General features: G+C 38.2%; 2 protein-coding genes across 2 annotated transcripts in view; both read right to left on the minus strand.

Moving 5' to 3' along the window:
• drp2 (dystrophin related protein 2) overlaps positions 1 to 3,940 on the minus strand; it is a 248,922-nt gene extending 244,982 nt beyond the window's left edge. Inside the window, exon 1 of the mRNA XM_059345782.1 lies at positions 3,500 to 3,940. The gene's annotated coding sequence lies outside the window, so the exon portion shown is untranslated. The remainder of the gene's footprint in view (positions 1 to 3,499) is intronic.
• A 2,238-nt stretch (positions 3,941 to 6,178) lies between these two features.
• On the minus strand, positions 6,179 to 24,160 carry cenpi (centromere protein I). Its single transcript, XM_059345770.1, has 20 exons — positions 23,904 to 24,160; positions 21,940 to 22,077; positions 20,530 to 20,648; positions 20,101 to 20,208; positions 19,643 to 19,691; positions 19,461 to 19,507; positions 18,895 to 18,984; positions 18,665 to 18,796; positions 17,963 to 18,106; positions 16,443 to 16,563; positions 16,103 to 16,197; positions 15,176 to 15,293; positions 14,888 to 14,952; positions 14,598 to 14,707; positions 13,452 to 13,587; positions 12,161 to 12,285; positions 10,705 to 10,753; positions 9,847 to 10,065; positions 7,600 to 7,641; positions 6,179 to 7,441 (listed from the first exon to the last, which is right to left on the minus strand). Exons 1-20 carry the CDS (start codon positions 24,073 to 24,075, stop codon positions 7,328 to 7,330), a joined length of 2,193 nt encoding a protein of 730 aa, XP_059201753.1. The 5' UTR covers positions 24,076 to 24,160; the 3' UTR covers positions 6,179 to 7,327.
• Positions 24,161 to 25,415: the final 1,255 nt, after the last annotated feature.

Consider the following 25,415-nt stretch of genomic DNA (forward strand, 5'->3'; position numbering starts at 1 on the left):
TTTTTCTCAACCCCATTTTAATATCCACTGAAGTTACCAAATATAGTTCTTCGCCTGATAAAGGGTTAAACCATTCTATTCGTAAGGATAAATATCATTAACAAACTTAAAATTTTGCCACAGATCACTCGCTTGCATCTGTCAAACGCTTCCCTTTATATTGGCATATGTCTTTTGTACGTACTTGAACATTTCCATTGATGAATGATTGACAGGTCACTAGACCGGTGAAAGCTACTGTAGCTACGTACGCCATCCTCCAAAAATAGTGACTGTGCCCAAAAATGCTCCGCGATTCCCATTCCCTCTACACTGAAACTAATGGTTACATGGTTAAACTAGAATGGCTCAGAGAGTGCAGACCCCTGCATTGCAAAAAAGCCAACTTTTATTTTTTGGCCTAAAACAGTGATTTAAGTTGGTAAAACTTGGAAATATAAATTATTGACATTAAGGGCAATTATGTAAGTTAGCACAACAAAGGAAGTCAGTTGTATGCTCAAAAACAAGTTTGTGAGTTGTTGTTACTTATATCTTTAAGTTGGGGTTCACAACAAGGGACAATAGTTCTGATAACTCTTATTTCTTTGTTGTGAAATGCGGGAAAGTGGTGAAATTCGGTCAAGCTAGCGGCTAACTAATGCTAGCGGCTAACTGATGCTAGCGGCTAACTGATGCTAGCTGCGCTGCTTGTTACAGCTACAAGATTAGCCATTAGCATATCAATGGTAACTCAAAATTGTGGTCGCAACATTAGCTTACATTTCATAGTGCCGTTACAACTGTGCCAATTCAGCACATTGCAGAAGTAAGGATGAAAAGTTATTACAATGTAAAATTATAAATTAGTACAACTTACAGTTGAGTTGACAAAAATCAGAATTCAGAGTTGAGCAAACTCAAAAACAAAACTTTAAATATTTAGTTTAACTGTCCAACTTAAAATTTTATCGTAGTTTGTTGCCTTGAAATTTGGAGTTCACCCAACTTTTCTTTTTTTTGCAGTGTGCCAGGGCCAACAGTGCATTCACATGCTACTATGGTGATCCCATTTCCCAAATTGGACGTCTTTCTTCCTACTCTGATGTGTTTGCAAGCTCTAAGGAAACAACATAGACAAGATTGAGAAGAGATAGAAACAAGATTCAGAAACTTACGTAATGTCAAGGGTTCTTCCTTGGCCCATATGCTTCAACCTTACACTAAGTTTATTGAAATTCCAACCAGTAGATTTTCTGTAATGTTACTGACAGACAGAAAAATCAATGTAGAAACTGCACCGAAAACACAACCTCCTAGGTGGAGGTAATAATAGGATAGTTCAGTATGGAGCTATGGAGATTATGCAGCTGCCACTCCCAAGTGTAAGCACAAATTAAAGCTTCAGATATACAAAATAGCATGGTCACAATACCCACTTTTATAAATATAAAGGTGTTAAATGACATCTAGTTTCTCTGTCAATGAAGTTTGTGTGATGTCTTCAGGGGTACATCATACAAAAAGGTTGGAAATAACAGCCTTCACATTATCTGATAGAAGTGACAGTGACACTCCTCTTAGGGGTAAATAAAGGACATTAATGCTGTGAGATTTAATCTATATTCTGCCACTGACAGCTGGAGGGAGCGTGTTGAAAAAGCATAACATAAAACATGACCAGAAGGCATGTAGATGGAGAGAGGCATTGACAATGGAACATCCTCGTAATCCTTTTAGCATCTTTCACAATTACAGCTCACTACTGTGTGAAGCCTTAAGAAACACTCTGCCAAATCTAGTTACAAAGAGCAACACATAATGTGCAAGCTGCTTGGTCATCACAGCGTATGCTACTCATTATTACCCATTATTCAGCCCACTATCTGCAAAAATATTCCCTTTAATTCATGCACTTTCAAATATTTTACAGCAGTCTTTGAGATCAAAAGACATGCAATCCTATCGTCACAAAATTCTGATGTGCTCCTGTTAGGCTTTCGGATTGTGAGGAAAATGATCTTTCAGTGTAGGTACTGGAGGATTACTGTCCATGGAAATTACTTGAAGCTATTTCAAATGAACGCAGATTGATAACGCTGATACATCCTGCAGAATGACAACATGAAAGTCATTTTTCAGAGGAATTTCTGTGAGGCAGGATGTCACATTCCCCCTTCGGGAAGGAAATATTATTCAGCCTTTTTCTTTTTTAGCCAATATAAACCATATAAAGCTTCCAAAGATCCTCAATTTCATCCTGAAATGAGCCGTGAACACCAAGAGTTGCCGAGCTTTATGATCAAAGATGAAAGAATACAAAACCAACCTGGTGAGAAAAAGAATGCTTTTGATGTCCAAAACCAAGATCATTCCATTTTTATGGAGGGATTTTTTCTATTTATGAGTTTGGCTGGTTACTCAAAATGAACATAAATAAACATATGCACACAATAGCACTGACAAATGTACAGCCCACAGGTTGAACTGATAAAATTAGACTGAAATTGTTGTCTCAGGTCAACTTAGTCATGGGACATCCACAAACAGCATTAAATGTGTATATTTGCAAACATATGATGCTAAACAAGTTTTATTTAGTTGTTTCCAGGTGTTAACATCTGTCAGGTTCAAATCATGTGCACGATTGTGTTTACATTTGGGTTTTAAATATGGGCTACTACTGCTGTCACATCCAAAGAAGCAGGATTACTCCTCCCTACAAATATTTCCTTAAATTATCCCACACTGTGTTGCGTCCTGAGGCGTTCAAAAGAAACAGTCTTGGGGCTTAAGACGCACAGCGTGTAATTGTAACCATAATTACTCGCGACATCCCAGAGTTCAAATCCGGCTCAACACCTCAGTCTGCCATCACACGTCAGTCTCCACCCACAGAAACTGATGAGGCAGAAAAAGCTCCAAAAATGCCCATTTTTTTTCCTGCAGGAAACGACACTTGCGGGGAAACTTGCAGGGAAAAGATCTGGCAGGATTTTTCTTCCCCTCTGGGCTCCACAAAACAAGCGCACACTTAAATGACTGCCGGTGAATTTACTTCCTCTGATCCGCAATTAGTGGATGAAAAAAACTGTTCATTCAGTCTGTGAGCTGCTGTTTGTTCAGAAGAACGAACAAAAAGGGAATAAAGAAAGATGCTTTTCCACTTGCTGTCAAAACGTCCAGTTGCGCACCTTTTGTTCTGCCACCGGGCAGAAACGCACATACACACGGGCTGTAGTTATCCTGGAGCTCAACCGGCAAACACCATCCATCACACGGATGCCGCCTGGTTAAAAGAATGAAAATCCAGCTGCCAAACTGTAGCCAGGACGATGCACAGTCTCCGAACTGCAGCACAACAACAAATCTGCACCCCAACACGCACAGGAGTGACCCAAAGGCGAATCAAGAAGCCTGTCACACCATGTTTTTGCCCTGAATGTAAGGTTAACCGGCTTCTCTCTTTAAAAAAAAAAACCTGCAGCAAACACTCAAGAAGAGCCTTTAACAATCTTACCTTTCTCCTCCCGAGGCAGGGATTTGGCTCAGTCAGGACTGGCACAGCTCAGTTGGATGTGTTGGCGAAGAGGCTGAAATACTCCCGTGGATGCAGGCGAGACATGAGCTGAAGAAAGTGAGAGCAGCAGCAGCGCAGATGGAGATTTGAAACGGCGGAGCGGCGCAGCGCTGTACCGGCGGCGGGGTCTGAGTCTGTGACGCTGACATCAGCCGGGCTGCTGTCTTTAAGGTGGCTCCCTCACTCACACCAGCGCCACGCCACACGCCGAGGCTTTCATCTGGAGAAGAGGGGTTAACTATCACAGCACATCATATCATCATCTCTAGCAAAGCCGGAGTTGGAATAAAATGAAACCAGAAAACTTGCGTGGCTCTGGTGCGTAATGAGCTGCAGGAGGGAGGCTGTGAAGCCACAGCTCAGGGGGGAGGAGGAGGAGGAGGAGGAAGAGGAGGAGGAGGAGGGGGCGTCCAAAAACCTGTCAGGATGAGATCTGGCTCAAGGTTGAGTGAGCAACTCTCTGCAACTCTTCATCATTTTGACAGTGGATCGACAAGTTCAATAGAACCCCGCGACATGTGAAAATAAGGCTGTGATGTCCTTTTTGACCAAAGTTCTTACTATTGATATCAAAACATGCCCAAAATATGAAACATTACAACTGACAGGATTCCCACACCTTTTCCTGAGTCAATTTCAAGCAATTTTCAAGCATTTCCAATACCTAACAACTGTGGTAAATTAGACTGGTCTATTTATATACAGTACAGGCCAAAAGTTTGGACACACACCTTCTCATTCAATGCGTTTTTCTTTATTTCCATGACTATTTACATTGTAGATTCTCACTGAAGGCATCAAAACTATGAATGAACACATATGGCATTATGTACTAAACCAAAAAGTGTAAAATAACTGAAAACATGTCTTGTATTTTAGATTCCTCAAAGTAACCACCCTTTGCTTACTAGAATATAAGACATGTTTTCAGTTATTTCACACTTTTTTTGTTAAGTACATAATTCCACATGTGTTCATTAATAGTTTTGATGAATTTACAATGTCAATAGTCATGAAAATAAAGGAAACGCATTGAATGAGAAGGTGTGTCCAAACGTTTGGCCTGTACTGTACACTACATAGTGTATAAACTGTTTGCACAGCTTTTAGGAGAAACATTTAAGCAATTTTCAAGCACTTCCAAGAGACCTAAACCAAGCATTTTTTTGAAGCAGTAACCACTTCTAAATTATCACTATAAAATTAAATTGCTGGAAAAAAGTTTACACCTTCATTTATAGCAACAGCAATCATTATATATTGCCACCGTTTATTCTACCGGATGCTCATATTAAGTATTTATGTTGATCATTATTTAATGCTTGCTAATTTCCAGAGTAAAGAGATGTATCAAGCTATGAATGACAAGTGAACACAAGAAAATTATTGTTTCATTTGAAATATTAAAAATATGTTTTTCTTCATGAGTGATTGTTGATGAGAAATCTGCATCTGTACAATTTAATTCAAGCATCTTCCTAACCTTGAAAACAAAATATTAAGCATCTAAACTTTCAAAACCTTCTAGTTTATAGACCACAATGTTCCAATGTATCACCTGTTTCTAAGCACACTTTGTTAAACTAAAATTTTAAGTACTTTATTCAAAATCAAAAACTTTTCAAACCATGAAAATACCACATTTAAAATCCTTCCCGTCCTTCTTGTTGAGAAACTGTAATATTTGCAAACAGTTTAAAGCTGAAACAATTAATCATTTAGTGCATGACAGAAAATTGATCAATGTTGATAATTGGTTTAAATGCTTAAATCAAGCAAATTTAATCTTTTCAAATGTTTAATAAATCAAATATCTTTGTGTTTTGGAGTTTGGACAAAACATTTCAAAACAATCACTCCTTTAAACTAAAAGAAACACCACACCTAAAAGCTGGACATTTCAGAACACTAATACTGTAGTAAAACATTTACAATACAGGTATTGCGATTTCTATCTTTTTTTAAATTATTATGCTATTAGTCAAATTTGTCCTTAACTTTGTTTATGAAGTTTTTTGTCTTTTTTCGTAAATTTATTACACTCAAAATAAGTTGGAAAGAGTTTTTCAACCATAACTGTACAAAACTGTGAAAAATTACAATTACACATAATGGATTGTGAGGACAGAATAAAGTGGAATTATGTTATAGGTTCTGGATGATTTAGCCGATATAATTATGTGTATTATTACCATATCAATAACTCGTTTTTTTTTGAGAATTTTTTTTTTTTAAACCTGTGGAGGTTATTTTTTCATTTAGCTTTTGTGTTGCTTCCAATTTACAGTGAAATGAAGAAGGTTTAAAAAGTATTTTACACATTCTGGGTCAATATGTTCTGCCACAGACAGAGTTAAATACTGTTTGTACCTGACTGGCACGCAGTGAATTCATCCAGTGTTTCCAGGAGAAGCAGAGGAGCCAGAGGCCTGTTAACCATCCAGATGGGTCGCTCAATTAAAGCAAAATGCTGTTTTCCAGATGGCAGAGTGACTAACTGAAGAATACATAAGAACACTTATCCATAAACAGATTCTCAAACAACTGATGCCATTTGACGTCAGAAAAACTCAAGTTCACACGAGGGCACGAGACCAAGACGTTCTGCATACTGCAGGATTTTATACAGACATTTTATTTGCTTCTAAAGTAAAAGCCTTACACTTGTTTATTTTCATCAAGGTGCAAGAGTCAGTTTTTGTAAATGGCAAGCTGTACAAGGTTACAACATAAAAAATCAACAGTAAGCTAAAAAAAATGTAAAATGCATTTTAAAAGCCATAGCTGGTACAAGGTCAGAGTGTTGACATTAAACAAAGAAGGGCGGGGTGGATTTTATTGCAAAGAAAATGGAAAATACTGAAAAAGAATAACTGAAAGCTTTGTTACTATTATTCTTTCGTATTTTTCTTTAGTACAAAAGAAAAAAAGAAAAGAAAAACAAACAATAAATTATTTTCTGTGATGGATTTTGTGGATATTTCTCCTCGATCTGATAGATAAATGTGTTACTATTGAAGACCATTCCTGCCCAGCTGATCCAAGAAAAAAAAGGTCCCGTATAACTTTGAGTATTTTTTAAAAAACAAACAGAAATGTATCAGTTTGCACATTAAATATATTGTCTCCAACTGTTTTCTTTAGTTGAAATCATGTTGAAATATATAAGCAAATTATCAAATTATATTTTATTATACATTTTAACACAACACCTTGGAATCTGGGTTGCAAGTCATTATGAGAAACTCACAAAAATAATGTCTTAAGTTCAAAATAATTAGTATCTTTTGTGAAAGTTTCTCATTATTTAGGATATTCATATTATCTTGAGAGGTTTGTCATAATGAGTAACAAAACCTTTTATTTTCATGAGTTTTGATCTTATTTTTTTTCTTTTGCTGGTGGAAAAAGGCATCCATATGAGAGCAATGATGAGTTTTTTTGTTTTTGGTTGTTTTCTTGCAATAAACATACCGTCTTTTCTGTAAAATGTGTTTTAACTGACCTTTTGATACCGTTTCTAGCAAATGCCTGCCAGGGTTTTATGGTCTATTATTGCTGAATGGACAATACTATAAGTAAGAATGCACAACAAACACAGATAAATCTATGTACATATAAAGATAGCTTGCAAAAAGCATGTTTGGAGGAGAGGAGGAGATGAAATATATACAAGTCTTTTTTTTAAAAAACAGCTAAGATGAAGTGGTTGTTTTTCCTGCCTGCTGAGTTAAAGATCTACCTCCGCCATGTGGACAGACCGTGGCCCTAGCTGTCCCCCGCCGTCAGCTTCCGGCTGATGTTGCTCTGAACAAACTGTTTGAGGCCGTCATAACCCTGGTTGAACAAATACTCCAGGTACCAGCTCCATGGCTTGGAGTGCTGAAACACACATGCAGAAGCACACCCAGTCACATCCAAGACATCTGAAGGTTTCCATGATCACAGCAATCCCTCTTAATCTCTGAAATATGACTGATGAACATCAAACTACATGTGAAGTCTATAATAAATGCAGAAATGAAGGAGAGCCCTCATACCTTTATGGAATTGAGGTCCGTGTCCTTTCTCCCCGGCCAACACTGATAAAGAGAGAACATTAATATTCATTGTCAGACCACCCTGCTAGCATCTCACAAGATCGCTGCTTGATGTTGCAGCTGGACGAACCAAAAAAAGGTGCGTGTATTATTAAACATGATGAAAACCATGTCTCATGCAGCATCCATTAATTATAAAATGTCCTTCTGTATTAATGTATCTTACATGAAAGATACATTAATACCACATTTGTCTCCTTGTCTAGCCTGTAAGTCCATTAACCAAACTGTACAGACTGGCTGCACACTGATCCATCAACTGTCTCTTACTGTTTGAAAATAAGCAAGAGCTACACATGGTACAGACTGGAGGACAGGGCTGCGCTGGTGTGACAATGGTCAAACTGGTTTCATATTAAGTTAAATAACATACTAGATCAGGATGCCAAATCTCACCACTAGGTGTCACACTTAACTGAGCAGCCGCTCCTGAGGGACAAAATAAGGAGACTGAAGCCTGTTTCCACTAGGGGGAAAGTCTCAGGCCGCACCCTCGCAAAAGTCCGCTCACTCTGCGTGTTTTGACTACAAGTTAGCCCCCAGAGGGATTTATGAGACTCCGGAGGTGATGTATAGTTTTCGCCGTCACTAATGCTGAAAGCAGCATGGCTAATTATGCACAGAGTCTCCGCTGATCATAAACATAGTGATTGTGAATTAACGACATGGCTAACTGTGTCCGGTGCTTGTTGTAAACAAACAGAGATCACTAAGTGAACACCTCCTGTAGCAGCAGCACATACACACTGTACTGCTACAGAGCTAACTGTAGCTAACTGTAGCTAACTGCCGCTAACGGCGGCTCTTCTTAACGAGCCGGCCTCCAGCTCGTTAAGAAGAGAAAGAAGGAGTCGCTGGATTTGTCTCCAGTCACTTTCTTGAAAAATAGTCGCTAAGGGGGTCTAAAAAGTCGCTAATTTGGAACACTGCTTTGCTGGCTTTTACAAATGGCGCGTGTTGTTGTCGTGCAGAGTACTACGTCACATCCCGCTTTTCTATCCAATCAGTAACCAGGCTGTTTACAGGGACTAAAAAAGACCCGCTCTTCAACAGGGACTAAAAAAGTCCAGACAAAAGCTGGCTCCAGACTGCTAGTCTTTGAATTAGGGGCGTTTCGGCGAGTGAGATCCGCCTCATTCCAGGTATTGTCCGGTAGTGGAAACAGCCCTTGAGAGAGCCAAAGAATGAGTGTAGCAGTGGTCGTCCTCTAGGTGGCGCTAATATGCCTCTAAAACTTTTCCTTTTTTGTTTTGCATTTACAAGTTGTGTAGTCTATGTTTTTATTGGCTCACCTTGGCTTCAAATTCAAAATTTCAGCATATTGGCACAGTTTTAGTTTTATTTGAAATTTCATTTCAAATTTGAATTTGAAACTAAATTTGAAATTTACAATCTTATTTGAAATCCGAATTTGATACAATGGTAAACAACAACAAAAACTATGAATAAAAATATTCTTGTTTCTTTTTTAACATCAGAGGCAGTAGGAAATACTTAGGTCATCCAGAATTATTAGAACCCTTGTTACATTTGAACCTTTTCTATTTCATTCTTCCTGAGCACTGAGTTAATTGACATCCAGGTATTTCATATGTTCTCTGGTGTTCAGGAGGAATTCATAGAACCTTAGTTACGCCCATATCTTTTGATTTCAGTTTCTCTCCTCTCCTTTGATCTCTGTGTGGCACCGAGAGCAGGGCTTTGCGCACACACACACACACACACACACACACACACACACACACACACACACACACACACACACACACACACACACACACACACACACACACACACACACACACACACACACACACACACACACACACACACACACACACACACACACACACACACACACACACACACACACACACACACACACACACACACACACACACACACACACACACACAACCGGTGTGTAGAAAGGTGAAAGGAGAGTAGAAGTATCGGTTCTCATGGCATCCTTACTTATTACTGATGCCATACAACTCCAGCACTATGCCAGTGTTGTTGGCACAGGTGCAAAAAAATCAAACTGGTTTAAACTTGTACACCAGACCAGACTGGCAACATCAGAAATTGATTGAACTTTACTTGAAGAAACATTTTATAGTGTGCAGTGTTTCAGGTGGGATCCTATTCAAGTATCTTTGTGAGACACCCCAAGCAGTCCATACTCACCTTCTGGTGAAAGTCAACAGCGTAGCTCATGAAGGCAGGGTGGTGGATGAGGTCAAATCTCTTCCAGTATTCTGGCACGTTGCTTTTGAGCAGCAGCTCCTCTCCGATCTGTACGCCCATGGCTGGCTGAAACATTTTGGAGTTCCATAGGCAGTTGACCATGACGACCGTGTAGTGGTTGAACTCACGAAACGTCTGGCGGCTGATGTGAAAGGCCTGCTGAAAAACAGAATCGACAGGGAGGCCAAATGAGAGCAAAGCAGGCGAAAGAAAGTGGAGAAAAAAAGTAAACCGCTCTCCATATCTGATTTCTGTTTGGCTGATTCATTTGCGTGCCATTTACCTAGTCCATTTTTCTTAATAAAAAGTGCCTTTGACATTTCCAAAGGAGCCTGCTGGCTCCCTGACATGTACTTGGAAATCCACAGCTTGTAGTGGCAGATGTATTAAAATCAACAACTTCTTAAGTCCTCATCTGAGGGGGTATTAAAGGTTAGCAGCTGTAGGTAGATGTATGTGAATTCCTTAAGAGCGAGACTGAGAGATAGAAAATCTATAAAAGCTACCACAATGATTGAAAAAAAACAGCAAGTCACTCTGGAAAAATGCACCAGCTAACCGTTTAAAATGTAAATGCAATCATCAGATACGCATTAAAATCCATGGGTTGAGATAACTGTTAAATTAAGTCTTCTAATCAAATAACTGCGAATAGAAAATCATTTCCTTCACATTGTATGCCAAGTACTTGGTGCAATGGACCAAAATGAACTCTTATAGTACCACTGCAATGCACACAACATGTTTCATTTTTCAGACATGCACAGCACACAGCAAGAAAAGAGTTGGTTTTATTACCTCTGTGTTTTTTTCTTGAGTCTTGGCTGATGTTAAGTTCACCTTGTACCTGAGAAAAAACAAAGCATGAAAGACCAGTGACCTCTATGATCATGAATCACTGCACAACAGCTTGTTCTCTGTGGTCTGTCAAAAAAATATAATGCAATCAAGTTCCAATTTTCCTCTGCCATGGTGTTTTGACACTCAGCTTTGGCAGAATTGCTTGAGAACCCTGGGGTGTAGTCAATTAACCGACACTGTAAGGATTTGTATTATTAAAGCCTGCAGTTACAAATGATGCTTGAATTCTACATAAAACGGAGAAGAGGGCTTTAGTGCACTGCCTCTTAGACTCTCATTACCATGAATTATGCATTAACCTATAGGTACAATTTATGCAATTTGATTCCAGTTCTGTTCCATCATCAAATATACATCAACATGACATACTACATTAAAGCAAGTACAAGGAGGTTTTAACTGGTTATGAAAGAGTCTCAGTGTAATGATGTCTCTATATGACCTACATGAACAAACCAACCATCAATGATAAGAATGAGAATCTAATTCTATATACTTATTTTTAATGCGTGCCATTGGGTCTGATTCCCGATGAAACCAGACAATTTAAAGCACATAGACTGGAGAAGTCTTATTCACATTTTCCCAGTTAAAGAGAAAAAGAAAACAATTAACCCATTGACGCCTAAAACGCCTGTAAAACCTCTGGGCGATTTTAAAGATAAGCCCCTAAAACCTGAAGTTTTTCTGGAAATTCAACAGAAGTGTCAACGCTTCTACTAAATAATAGATTTTTCAGCCTCTGTAGCAGATAGAAATAAAATTCCAAAAGTATTTGAGAGCTTATACAAATACTACAAAACGACGTATCCGTTTTCCAGGCTTCAATGGGTTAACAGAAGAAAACAACAACAACAAAGAAAACGGAAAGGGACTGTGATAGAGCACAGGTGAATCATAAGTCAACCCTGATTGGTTGTTCGACAGAAAGATAGATTGGCAGAATAAACAATTAAAAAATGATCAAGAATTGGCCCTCTCCTTATGTACGTAGGACTTCTATTTTACTTCTGAAATAAAACATTTTTGGGGGCCACTAAAACAAAGTTCTCTTTGTCTCATCAGAGTTATATTACAGTTGTTAATCCTACAGAGCCACATACAAATAACTCCTCAACACTCATTAATGCATTCCACAAACATCTGTGTTTAAAATATAAAAAAATATCAAAAACAAGTTTCACTCACTTCCAAAACAAATGCACCTGCAAGCCAGATCAACATCATTACGGCACAAGACTGTAGTGGCGCATATAAACACTACCACGTTTGTCCACAGGGGGCACCAAATCAACAATCAAATCAAATCAAATTAAAGTTCCTTCTAGTTGCTTTAAGGGTGTTCAGTGTATGCTTCACGGCAGGTTGTAACATAGAGATGAAGATTCCCCACCTGTGCATGATGTAGGCCAGTCTGTCTATGGTAACAGGGTCACTGGCACACAGCGCTGGGTAAAAAACTCCATGTGGAGGCATCACCACAAGGGGGAGCCCATACTTCAGAAACATGTCACACACCTGGGGGAGGAGAGAAATATGGAATATAAACCCACAGAGTGAAGATTATAATCCAACATTAAATACATCTCACTGTTGAGGCTTTTATCGTGACTCTACCCTCTGCATCCTATTTTTGTATGAATGCAATTTTGTTGTACCAAATAAAGCTGCTCTAATCTCTTCTATGGTTATTTTAAGAATCTTACATTATGCTTCTCGTCTGCTCTTTTGCCTTGATTTTCTATCCATATTTTATCTAATTTATTTAAAGTCTGTCTTGTTTGTTTTATAACCTTTATTTCAAATGTTGTGCTGCTGCTGATTTGTCATGGTTAAAACACCCCCCTCAAGTTTTTTTAGTGATAAAAAATACCTTACTTTGAATAATCATTTATGTCTAATGTGTTTGTTTTCAGATAAAAAAATCTACTGTTTCCCCCTTATTGAAAAATCCAGAATCTATAAATATGCAAATATTTTTCAATTTCAAAACTATCTGCTGAACAAATGCAGTCTCCTTCTTCAATGAGAAGTTTGTTCTTTGTGTATGTGCACTTTAAGGTAAAATGTTATGACACTTGATGACTTTAAAGGTCTTTTATGCACCATATATCTAGAACAAACTCACAGAAAACTGTAGGCCCATTGCAGCTTTCAGCTATTGTAACTCAAAGCTATAGGTTTTTCTGTTTGATGGTGCCTTTCATTGAATGAAGTACCGGTAATTGTTATTTTTTTTTAACAGATTTTAAACTTTTACTCTTTTATCCTAATTTAGCTTGTTTTTATTTTATTTTCTCTTGGCTTTGTAATGACTATATTAATTGTATTTGAATGCACTGCTTTTGTAGTGCGTTTCTTTTGCACTTAGTCTCACTGCTTTAGATGTTTTGTGTAGAGGACTTTGAATTGTATTGCTGCCAAAATATGCCCTATAAATAAACTTGCCTTTCCTATTGTACTCCCATGTTAAACTCAGATTTTAAACGGTAAACACCCCCTTTAACAGATCAATGTGAAAACAAGCTTCCAGGGTCAAACTGCACAATGAAGTTCAAACTTTAAAGTGAACCTTCAATATGCAGAACACAGCTGAGTGGAAAGGATCTTTAAAGTTATATAATTCAGAAGCACCATTAAAGCACAGGCAAAGCAGATTTAATCATTAACATCAGCTCCTTTACCGTGTCATAGAAGTCGAGGATGAAGCTGAGGAGGAGAGAGTGGCAGCCTACGAGCTGAAGCCCCACAGAGGCCAGCCGACCCACGAAGTCAACCAGCTCCATCACTGAATCCTTGAACCCAGACAGAGTCATGTTTCTGGGGCAGATAGCAGAGCAGAGAGTCAGACACACTTTAATTAACCAGAATGAGGCTAAGTGCGAATTGTAACACCAGTCAGCTGGTTTGCCTTTAGAGCATTGCTCCGTCAGACTAAAAAGCTCCAAAATCAGACACCTGGCAATTCATCACAACACGAAGGACAAACACTGAATTAAGAGCGATGTTGGCAAAAGCGTACAGGAATGAACAATTAATGATTCCTACGTCTAATGTCTGAGTTGTACTGTGGCTGAATACCAGAGGTGAGTTTGGAAATGGCAGAGAATAAAAAATGGATCGCTCCACTTATTGGATAATTTGTTGTGAGATTAGACATTTAAGGACTCGATACTGATAAGGCCCAGGTATTTAAACGTATGTGACACTGACTCCACCCCTTAATTTGGAAGCTGGAAAATCATTTAACTGGAGATTAGTGCTGTTTTTGTTGGCAAACAAATTTCAATTAAAGGATTAAATGGATAAATGGGCTGAAATCCAAATGGGAAAACGTGTCAATACCCACTTCTCCCACCTCTGAGTCACTTTGATTGCTAGTGAATAACAGATGGTTTAAATTAATGCTAAAGAGTTACTGTATAGAACAGTGTTGGGTTTTCGGTCATAAATTTATCTGGCAGAGAAAAACAAAGGTGTTATGGAAAGATGTTTGACTCAAAACAGAATTAGACAATAACTCAGATTAATAGAAGTATTAAGCCTCATATTTGGAACAAAAATGGGTTCGTCCACTGGGACACTTGCAACGGGGAAGTGAGTTTCTCATTATACTAACTTACAGTGAATAAAACTGAGGCAACACCTGAACACTTTTATTACATCTGTGAGAACTGATTAGGTGTGACAAGGCATTTCTTGGCTTGAAAGTAAAAGTCAAAGAAGCTATAACCCTTGTGCTCGCAAGTAAATTCACAAAGTGTTTCAGGTCTATTGCTTGTTTGTGCTCAGGGCATAAACAAATAGCAGGAAGTAGATGTGAGACTCACATGGAGGTGTGGCTGTTGAGGCTGATGTCCAAGTCGTCCTCCAGAGCATACACTGAGTGCCAGGTCAGCCACTTCAACAGCATATTGTTTAGACACTCCATCAGGCCGCACTGCAGGCACACGATAAAGAGGAAAAGCACTTAGCAGACAGTAGTTTAACCACTAAGCTAATAAGGGTCCGTAATGAGTGCTTTATAATTACAAGACAAACACTATTGCATTTTCTATTAACTTCAAGGTTTTTTTAATTCAAGCAGAGGAGCAGGAGGTAATTCGACCTTGAAACCTACCTTGAAAAACAGTGATGATGTGAAGAAAAGCTGCATGAGGGGCTCAAATAGAAGCTGCCCAATTTCTAAAGCGGGGAAGACAGAAGGTTAGAGTTGTGCCACATACATAATTCAATGCAGTCCCTGGACTTTGGCACAATAAAGGCGGCCTTGCTAGCGTGGGAACAAGGTTGCAATTTTACTCAGGTGGAGAGTCAAGTTTGGTGGGGTGTATAAGTTCAACAGAGACAGACACAAAGACAGAACAGTAAATGTGGAGAGAAGACACACAACCCATGGAAAACTCACTGGAACTGGGAACAACAGGAATGTTGCTCAGCAGGCCGAGGATCTGTGGGCGGAGGAGGGAACCATCCCAAACATTGAGGAATTTGTAGAGAAAAGTCTCTGAACTGGAAAAGCCCTCCTGGTAGAGAAATGTGACAAATTAAAAACGTTGTGAAATCATTGTTTTACTGTGGTTTACAGCAGGTATTGGGTACGCATGGATGAATGCAGTTAATAATGAATGACAGGAGTGAGATAAGCCCCTTTCAAACATGAACCGCAACACTGGGCTTATCTGGACATTACTCAGACAGAGGAGCTGAATATGAGAACACAAATGTCCGAATCAGTTGGACCAGACACTAAACTGTCTTCAGCTCCCGAATACAATGTGTGTGTATGTCTGATTGAGCTCTTGTGAAAATAGAGCTGGCCATTGTCCGGAGAATCACAGTGATATATATACAATATATAACAACAGTGTTTATAATTCAGTTCATGTCAGTTCAATTATAGATCCACCTTCAGGATCATTATTATTAAGTGGAAGAATATTATAAATAAGAGTATTGTATGTTATGTATAGAATAAATAACAATAAAAACGAGATTTGGGAACTTCTGTCTGCAAGGGTTATAAGGAGTATTGTCAGATACAGATAGAAATTACCAACCATCTACATAATCAAAAACACTGTTATCTCCACATTGTGCTTTTTGTGTCACGCCTCCTGCACGCTCTACCCAGTCACCACCCCTCACCTTCACCAAATGGAGTATTTCCAGGAGGTGAGATTGCATCTAGCACAGACAACCTCCTGTGGTGTGCTACATGTTTGAATGGACGGACCTGGACAATGTCCAGACTTGATCATTAGGGCACTGTATGGAGAAAAGAGCAGTAGAAAGGCAGCAGAGAGGCTATCTGGGCCTGAAATATGAAGCTCACCTGGAGAAAGTGCTGTGTGGACAGCAATCTGTTCAAAAACTGCAGAGCCTCTTCTGAATTCTGGGAGGCTCCTCCATCGCTACAAAACAAAAGTTCTGAACAGAAATAGCAAAAAAAGGGTGTTAAGTGAGTGAAAAGGTCATGGGAATAAATAGAAAAACAGCAGAGGTATATCGCTGCATCTTCACAGTTAGACCACCCCCCAGCCTTTCTCTTAAACAATCCCTTTGACATGCCAATTAGGTAATGTGTTTGGGTTTAACTCAAGGTCAGTTCTGCTTTGGATGAATCCTTCGGATAGAAAATGCCACAATAGTTGTTCCCCCCGCCTCCCACATACCTTCGTGGAGAGCGTAGCCTAGCCAGAAGTTGAGGCGTAGGAGGGCAGACTCATCCTGTACACAGTCCAGGTACTGCAATGCCAGACTGGAGCCCAGCAGTGAGCCCATCTGAGCGGGCAGCTGGTGGAGGTAAAATGAAGAAATAAGAAACACACACAAGAAAGTATGATTGAGTGGCTAGAATATTCAAACAACGATAAATCCAAAGAAGCACACAGAAGAGATGGAAAATTAAAATCACATTCCAAAGTAACTACTGTATAATCACTGTCACATTGCAGGAAAAAAAATGCTGCTTTGCATGATTGCTTCCCTCAAATCAGTTTCAAATCTGTTTACCTGCTACAGAATAAGATTAAACTGATGCGCATGTCCTTGATTTCACCGAGAGGGCCACCAATCTGCAACTGAAATAATTCTTCAGTATCCAATAATCCCTATCATACCAGCATTGGGACATTTCTGCAACCACACCGGATACTTCATACAGTCCCTTATTGTGTATGAACAGCTGTCTCCCGATATGGGGACTCTATCAGTATAATAAATAAATTAGAACGAGGAGAAGACAGACTGTGAATGGACACAGCTCAGCTCTTCAATAATTATAGAGCGACTGTATCATTAAACGGAGAAAGCACCATTCTGCTTAGATAACAGCAGTGCAGGCAATGAGGGAAATAATCAATGATCCTTTGTCAATGTCTTTTGAATAGTTTTATGACTGCGTCTGACTGTACATATCTGTCTCGCCTAAGATACAACAAAAGTTCAGCTTTCTTGGCAATAATCACAGTTAATGCCATCAACGTCCAAAAGCCTTATTGCTCATGTTGGCTTTGTAGGCGATGAAAGAGGTGAATTTATGAAGCATGGCCCATAAAAGTCTGCGAGCCATTTAAAATGACTTATATTAGTTTATCAGGTCACTGAATCTACAGGACAAATAGACATTTATGGAGAGGCCTCTTTAAATGACCATTTGCTATGAAACTTTGTCCAAAGCATCACTCAGATACATCTGCTTTCATTACTCATATAGGATGGATAAACAACGATATCTATAAAAAGAACAATGGCCTGTTTAAAAGACAAAGGATAAGCACTGAGCTCTTGTTTATGCTCTAATCTGATAAACAAATTACAGCCAGAGGCCACCTCTACTGCAGTTTGTCTTGGACAATGTCTTTTAGTGGCCTGCTACAATCTACAGGAACATTTTAACAGTGACACAGCACCACCATGTGGCTGTAAGGATACAACGCAACTCAAGCAGACTGGTAACACATCTTAATGGAATGGAGAAAATGACATACATTTAATCCGGCTGCTTAAATGATTAATGATCTTCACGCTTCATGCTCAAATTATATTCACACTGTTCCCAGTTCAGGTGTGTTGGGACTAACAGCTCAACTGTGCAAGCTGAGTTAAAGACTGAGAAGAAGCACGACAGTAAAGGGGCAGAGGCAGCACCCCACAGATGCAGAACTCAGGGATTTGTCCCAGGAGAAATTACCTCTATACGGTGCATATTTTCCAGGAGCTGAGCAAAAGAGTGGATCTGCACCAGGGGGACCACCTTTCTGCTGGTAGACGGCCCAGTCTGGGCCTCTTTACTGAGTACAGCACTCAACACTGGCAAGTCCAGGTGCCAGTGTTTCTGAAAAAGAAAGTAAAGTAAAATAAGAAAACAAATAAAGTGAAACCTGGGCTTGCAAGCCTGAGGCAATCTATTGCTCTCTGTTGACTTTGCATTACGTAAGGTATCTCTATCAATTCTGTCTTCTAGCAATCAACAGAAAAATGCTAAAAAAAATAGGTGCTGTGTGGTGGGAAGCACTAACATGAAGACAAGAGTGGATAAAGACATCTGACAGTTTTCATGGTATGATGCATTGACCTCCATCTCTATATAGCATGCATCTAGGAATGTATTGCTTTGATCGACTACATTTACATCAACATAAAAACTGACTGATAAAAAACAAAAATTAAGATAATCAGATTAATCACAAATATAGAATTTATAGAACTGGTACTTGGCATTATCATCTGATCATGTCACTTCCTGCAATCAAAGTTTAACATTTTTGCAGTGTTGGGACTGATGAAATGCTTAAATGGCGAGCAGCAGCAGTAACAGTAGTGTAGGAGGAGGGATTGCAAACACAGTCAGCAGTGTATCTGAGCATCTCACAACGTAAACAGATTGCCATACCCTTTTCCTGGGGTTGGTCTTATCTTTAACTGTGGATGCCAGACTAAGGCTGGAGGCAACCTGGGAGCCGTTCCTCTTCTGGACAGCAATCAGCGCTGATTTCCAGGGCATATTGTGGTTCCTAAAGCCACTCTGTAAAAAAACAGAAAACATACAGTTGTGTCGGTGCATTAGAAATGATTGTCATACAGTCTTATAACAGCAGAATGAGCAGCAGTCCATGTACAAACCTTAGTACGGGATGGGATGGAGAGCGTCACCAGTTCAGGGCAGAACACTTTGTAAAGTGACAGTAAGTTCATGAGGAACGGCTGCCTTCCCTGTGGAAAAACATCAACACATCTTTGTATTTAAAATCCCTATTTTTGATTGATGTTTCCTAATAATGCAGAACAGAACAATAACCAGTTATATGAAAAGGGCAAGTGTTTCTAGAAATAGTGCACAGTGTCAAAAATTATATTATACATATTATTATATAATATTATTACTGTCATTGTTGTTTTTATTGTTCTAATTTGTAATTGTTTTATTGTTGTTTATTATTACTGCCATTGCTGTTTTATTATTATTGTTTTATTTTTAATTGTTTATTGTAAGGTGACCTTGAGAGTCCTGAAAGGCGCCTATAAATAAAATGCATCATTATTATTATTATTATTATTATTATTATTATTATTAAAAAAACATCACATCCTGGGATTTCTCATTGTACAGATTTTCATACTTATTAAGGCAATATTGTAGTAGCTTTGATAAATGGCTTTAGAGGGCATCAAATCAGCAGGAGGTTTACCAGTTTAGACTGTAGCTCCAGTAGCTTCCTGACTCTGAAGACTCGCACTATAAGAGAAAAAAAGATGAACCAGTTAATAATGTGTACAAGCGTGAGAAGAATACTAAAAAGAGTGAATAATGGAAGAAACTAGAAAAAAAAGCAGTACAATCATATTCCAGGTGTGAAAATGTTTGGCTTACCACTTTCCTTTCTGGTCAAAAGGTACAGCAGATGGCAGATGAAAGGACACTGAAATAATGTGACAAAAGATAAAGATTTCACATCTCAGCAGTTGTTCAGTGGATCCCATATCACATTATAGTGCTGCAATCATTTTATCACACTGGTAAGGAGACAATTGTTCACATCTGAACAAACAGGACAGCACAATCGTCGTCTCTTATGAAGTTATTATCAGCCATAACTAGAAAAGCACATTATGTGTCCAGTGAGACAGAAATGCACCGTTATTTATCAGATCAAGTCTGCATCTCAAACAAGACATAGCATCGATAAACAGCAAGGCTTTTGTCATTACAAATTTGTTTTTAAAAAATTGACGTGAAGTAAAAATGAAAAATTAAATGAATAGTATACAAATTTGATTTGATGCCATCTTACTACAATACAACAATGCAAAGGACATCTGAACACATACCAGATTTTCATCAGTGACGAAGCTGAAGATGAAGCCGTAGACAGCTCGAAGCTGGTCCTTTGCATCAATCATGTCAAATACGGTCAACACCCATTTTATGAAGAGAATCTGAAAATGATGCAAGCAAGTAAACACACAAATTGATCAACTATGGTGCAATCTTTGCAATAACACAAACAGAAATCTACAGCAGGTAAACCAACGCTCATCTGTCTCATCTTAACTAAATCCATTTTTTAAATGTTTTACTGAATTTTTATATTATTGAGAAATAAACAGAGAGGAAAAGTTGTGTAAAACTATATTATTTTGTTTAAAAATAGTTGATGACATTACCCTGGTAATAAGCATGATGTAATGATTGTTTTAGAGTAATAAAATGTCTATTCTAAACAACATACTTGTAAATTAGACAAATCAATGACTTACTTGTGTGGTGACAGGTATTTTGCAAACCCCCAGCCAAACCACCGCTCGAACAACTGCCTGCTGTGGTACGACACTGGCAGGAATCAGAAACTTTAGCACCCGGGCACAAAGAGTAGTACCTGCAAAGAGAAATGAATACAAACATAATCAGTTTAAGGAAGCAAATGTTAAGAAGGACTGTAATAAATACCATCAGTCCAAGTCATTCATACACACTTAATACTTTGCACAACTTGCCAACACTTTCGAAAAAAACAAAAGAGAACTTTGGGCCATGTTTTTAAATTGTGGGGTAAAATATGTGCTGATAGAATATTTTACCGACTACATAAGCAATATTTGGCTCTGGCATTCTTCTTAAATAATCTGCACAACACACAAGGAAATTGACAGCACAGTGACTTCATAGTTAGCACTGTCGTCTCACAGTAAAACGAAGCTCAGGCTGCAGGAATTTAAAAATTCTAACTGATTTTAATATCAGGTTGCATCACCCACATAAGGATAAACTTCACAGCTGTTCTTCTCTTTAATCCCAAATATGCACACACTACAAGATTTAAAAAATAGAGCATTACACGCCACAAAATATTATCAAGATTAGCATGCCAGAGAGAACCTTATGTGATCTCTCTCACATGATCTCATGGGCAAGAAGGTGTAAACAAAATGGAAACTGACTTGGTGTGCAAAACTTGCAGTAATAATGTTTTGCAGTGACAGTAAACAAAAGCAGAAAGTTTAAAGTCTGGATAATTGTTGAGAGAGACACAATTAAAAATAATAAAAAATAAAGATTTGACAGATTTTAACTGTTAGTTTCATTATCTGTCAGCAGTAGTATGCTAGGTAAAAATTAGCCTCAATGGTTAGAAAATGAATTGTTGCTTGGCAGCAATGCCAGCTGCCTCGGCTGGTCTCTCTCATCAGCTATGGTAGTCTCATTCAAAAAGTAATAACAAAATCATCCATATTTTAACTCTTAAAAATCAAATATGTTTTAAATGATTGGTGCGGACCCAATGAATTTGCGAGCAGTTTAGGATATGGAGACTTGATCAATAAAGCCGTTCCATTACCAGATAATCTGGGCCAACACTGGTACCGACAATGGTCCCTTTGATTACTGGGAGGAGTCGTGGGATAAAACACTACTGTGGTCTGAGTCCAACTTTAGAGGCTGTTTACTCTGTATGTGTGAAGTTTATTTCATGTCTGCATGGGGCCCTGAATGTTCTCTACCTACAGTCCAAAGACAGCGTTGGAAAAAAGTGAAATTTTGGCTTTAAATTGGCCATGGTGTAAATAAGACGGTGACAGAAACTGTCCAAGGTGAACACCTGCTTTGTGTGTACCTGGACAGGTTAATTATGGAAGAGTTTGGATGGTAATAATATGTGACTGTCTTACCCATACGGAGGCTCATGGCAAACTCCAGCATAATAGAGATGGCCTCTGGGGTGAGTCCCCTATAGTAGGCCACCTTCTCCACCAGCACCAGGTTCCTCTCCACGTCATCATTCCCATGCACAGGAGTACCTGCTTCAACTACAGAGGGGAGAGATGACATCATATCATTATGATGTATTAAAACGTGTGTGAATATTTTAAGATTTTTAAATATCAACTAGTCTGGATGTTTTTCTCTGCAAATGTTGGTGTTGTGTGACATGACGTCTGAGGAGCTGTACAGTACAAAACTGTTTGCTGAACAAACAAAAAATATTTTTCCAGAAAACCTGTTAATTTCAAATACCTACTAGCTACCACAGGAAAGCTGCTAGAACTGAATATAGCCCTTTGTTCCACCAAAACACGTGACCCTTTAAGTCCCAACGAAGAAAAAAACAAATGTCTTAAGCAGATGGTTTCAGGTGGTATGTTGAGAGATGTACAAACATCTCTACACTGCTGAGCAATAGCCATCAAAATACAGTATATGAACACCGAAATATAGCACAGGGCCACTAATTCTAGAAATCCTATTCAGGTGACAGAATACAAGAGCAACTAATAAAATAACAGGAGGACAGCACCCATTATAAATAAATCTCATTTGGATGTAGAAATCGAACAAAATGATTGAACTGATGGTTCAGTCACTTAATTCAGTATAAACAGGCTAACATATGATGTTACAAACCATGGGTTGCTCACCTAATATGGAACCTTTAATATGCATTGTAAACAAAAACCATAAAGTACCTGGACTTTCAAGTTATTTTTTTTCCTTTAAACCCAATAAGCAAAGTTCTGGAGGTCTTTCCCATCGTTTGAACCTTTCAGGACTGAATTTGAGTATTTTGAGTCTATCCAAATGATAAACAATAAGACATGTACTCATATTTCAAATGCTACTGAAAGTTTTAAAATAAATGCAATGTTATTGCCTATCAAGTTTACATTGTTTTCTTTTTTCTAATATTACATTTACCGTATTTCCTATTGACATGAATGTTTCGCCCTTTTAAGAGTAGAGTTGAATATTGCACACTATTGCACACCATGTAAATATTTATATTTATATTCTTACATTCTTTAAATTTCTCTCTATTTTTTTTGTACAGTTATATTTCTATTTTTATTTAAGATTAGATAGATGGATAGATAAATAGATAGATAGATAGATAGATAGATAGATAGATATACTTTATTTATCCCAAGCTGGGAAATTACAGTGTAGCAGCAGCATTACACACAGAGACAATGACAACAAAATTAAGTAAAAAGAACAATATAGGCATACTTCAAGCAATAAAATATAAAAATACAATAAAATATAAAGTGTCTAAAGAAGGAGTAGAATAGAATTCCAGTGCAGAATAAATATGAATAAACAGTATAAAAATGTAGGTGGGTAGGTATTACTTGCTGTAATACTGTTGCATTTATGTACACTATCTGACACCAGTGCGGGCAACAAAGTAAAGAATTTCATTGTGCAGGGAGACACGTTTCCTTATTGTACACATGACAATAAATCTTTGAATCTTGAATCTTGAATGAATCTTGAATTGGGGCTGAGAGTAAATTTACATTGTTTTCTTTTTTCTAATATTACATTTACCGTATTTGCTATTGGCATGAATGTTTCGCCCTTTTAAGAGTAGAGTCATGCCTAAAAAATAAAGTACTCTTCTTCTTCTTCTTAATTGGGGCTGAGAGTTAGCAATAACCAGTAAGTTAGCAACATTAGCTGTCCTTAAAGTTACACCCCAATTGCAATAAGAAATTAATGTTAACTTGGGTTAATGTTTTTCTGGCTTTGTCATTTTCTCGGAGGCCGGTGTGTCCTTGCGGTAACGTTTAACGTATCACGGACAGCTGGTACCGGTTATAACGGTACCGCCACCGTCTGTTATGACCGGTCCTACCGTCAGAGAAGTACTGGAGGGCCACAACAAACGGGTCCTCCGCCTCGTTCTTCTTCTGCTCTTTTTCCGCGACTCTCAGACTTCTGTTGCTGCTCCGGCTGGACACGGACTGGTCGCTAAGAGACGACTTGTCTGAATCCGGCGGCTCCGAGAGGTTTAACTTTGCTGCCATTTCTACATTGCTAAACAACTTAAAACACAGTCCTGCTCCACTCTGTCTCCGTTCAGCCGTTCAAACAAAACTCAAATCCTCCGCGCGACCGTTTGGTCTGCGCTTGCGCAGTGCAGTCCTTCCGCTCGGTTGCATCCCGGGAGTTGTAGTCCAATCGCCTCCAACTGCCGAAACGAGTCTGTCAAGACTACAGGAGCCATGAAGCTGTTCATCTGGGTGCATATCAAGGTTATTATAGTTAACGAAAACTAACGAAATAACGAAAACTAGAATTGAAAAAACATTTTCGTTAACTGAAATAAAAATAAAAATGAAAGTTTTTTAAAAAACGATAACTAACTGAAACTGTATTGTGTGGTTACAAAACTAACTAAAACTAACTAAAATTATAGTGGAAATGTCCTTAGTTTTCGTCTTTGACAACTTTTTTCATACATAAACCTTTTTGGTTGATATGAAATCTATTTCATCTATCTGGTTTTATGACTTAGTAAACTTATTGGGGCTGAGATGGATCAGACAAAGGAAATAAAGGAAACATTTATTGTGACCTTATTGAATCTCGCACCCAACAAATACCCCATTACAAAAAACTAAAACTAACACTAAAACTAATAAAAACTAAACTAAAACTAAGCATTTTCCAAAAAATAAAACTAATCAAAACTAGCAAACTCACTCTAAAAACTAATTAAAACTAATTGAATTTGAAAACAAAAATTGACAACGAAATTAAAACTAAAACTAATGAAAAATCCAAAACTATTATAACCTTGGTGCATATTTGGCCTTTCATCAGAGGAGGCTACGTCGAATAACGTCGAGAAGTGGTCAGTATTACAAAAAAGACAGAAAATAATGTATTAAGGCAATAGGCCGACACACAAAGGATTGGTCAGATAGCTTAACAGCCCTTTGATTGAATTTGTGTCACTGTAAACAATTGGTTAGTGCGCTGTTGATCTATTTTAATAATTGCTTAATTATTAAACTAAATATATATTTGGGTTTTGGACTGACAAATAATGTCATTTAGCCTCCGGCCATGACTTTGAGAAACTGGGATGTACATTCTTCACTAGTTTATTACATTTTCTAGACCAAACGATCATCAGTTCATCTAGAAAATAATTGGCAGATAAATTCATAATTAAGAAAGTAATCAATGGTTGCCCTACTGGCCAAGTGCTTATATCATACATTATCAACAATTTTCACAAGGAGCATGTCGTTAGAGATTTTAAATGTAGGCCAATTGTCTAATGCTTTGAACGTCACACATTAAATTCCTGTCATCTCCTTTTCCCTGCAACTATCATTATGTTTGTATAATCAACTAG

This window comes from Centropristis striata, chromosome 12, assembly GCF_030273125.1.
Source record: "Centropristis striata isolate RG_2023a ecotype Rhode Island chromosome 12, C.striata_1.0, whole genome shotgun sequence".
Classification (NCBI taxonomy): Eukaryota; Metazoa; Chordata; class Actinopteri; order Perciformes; family Serranidae; genus Centropristis; species Centropristis striata.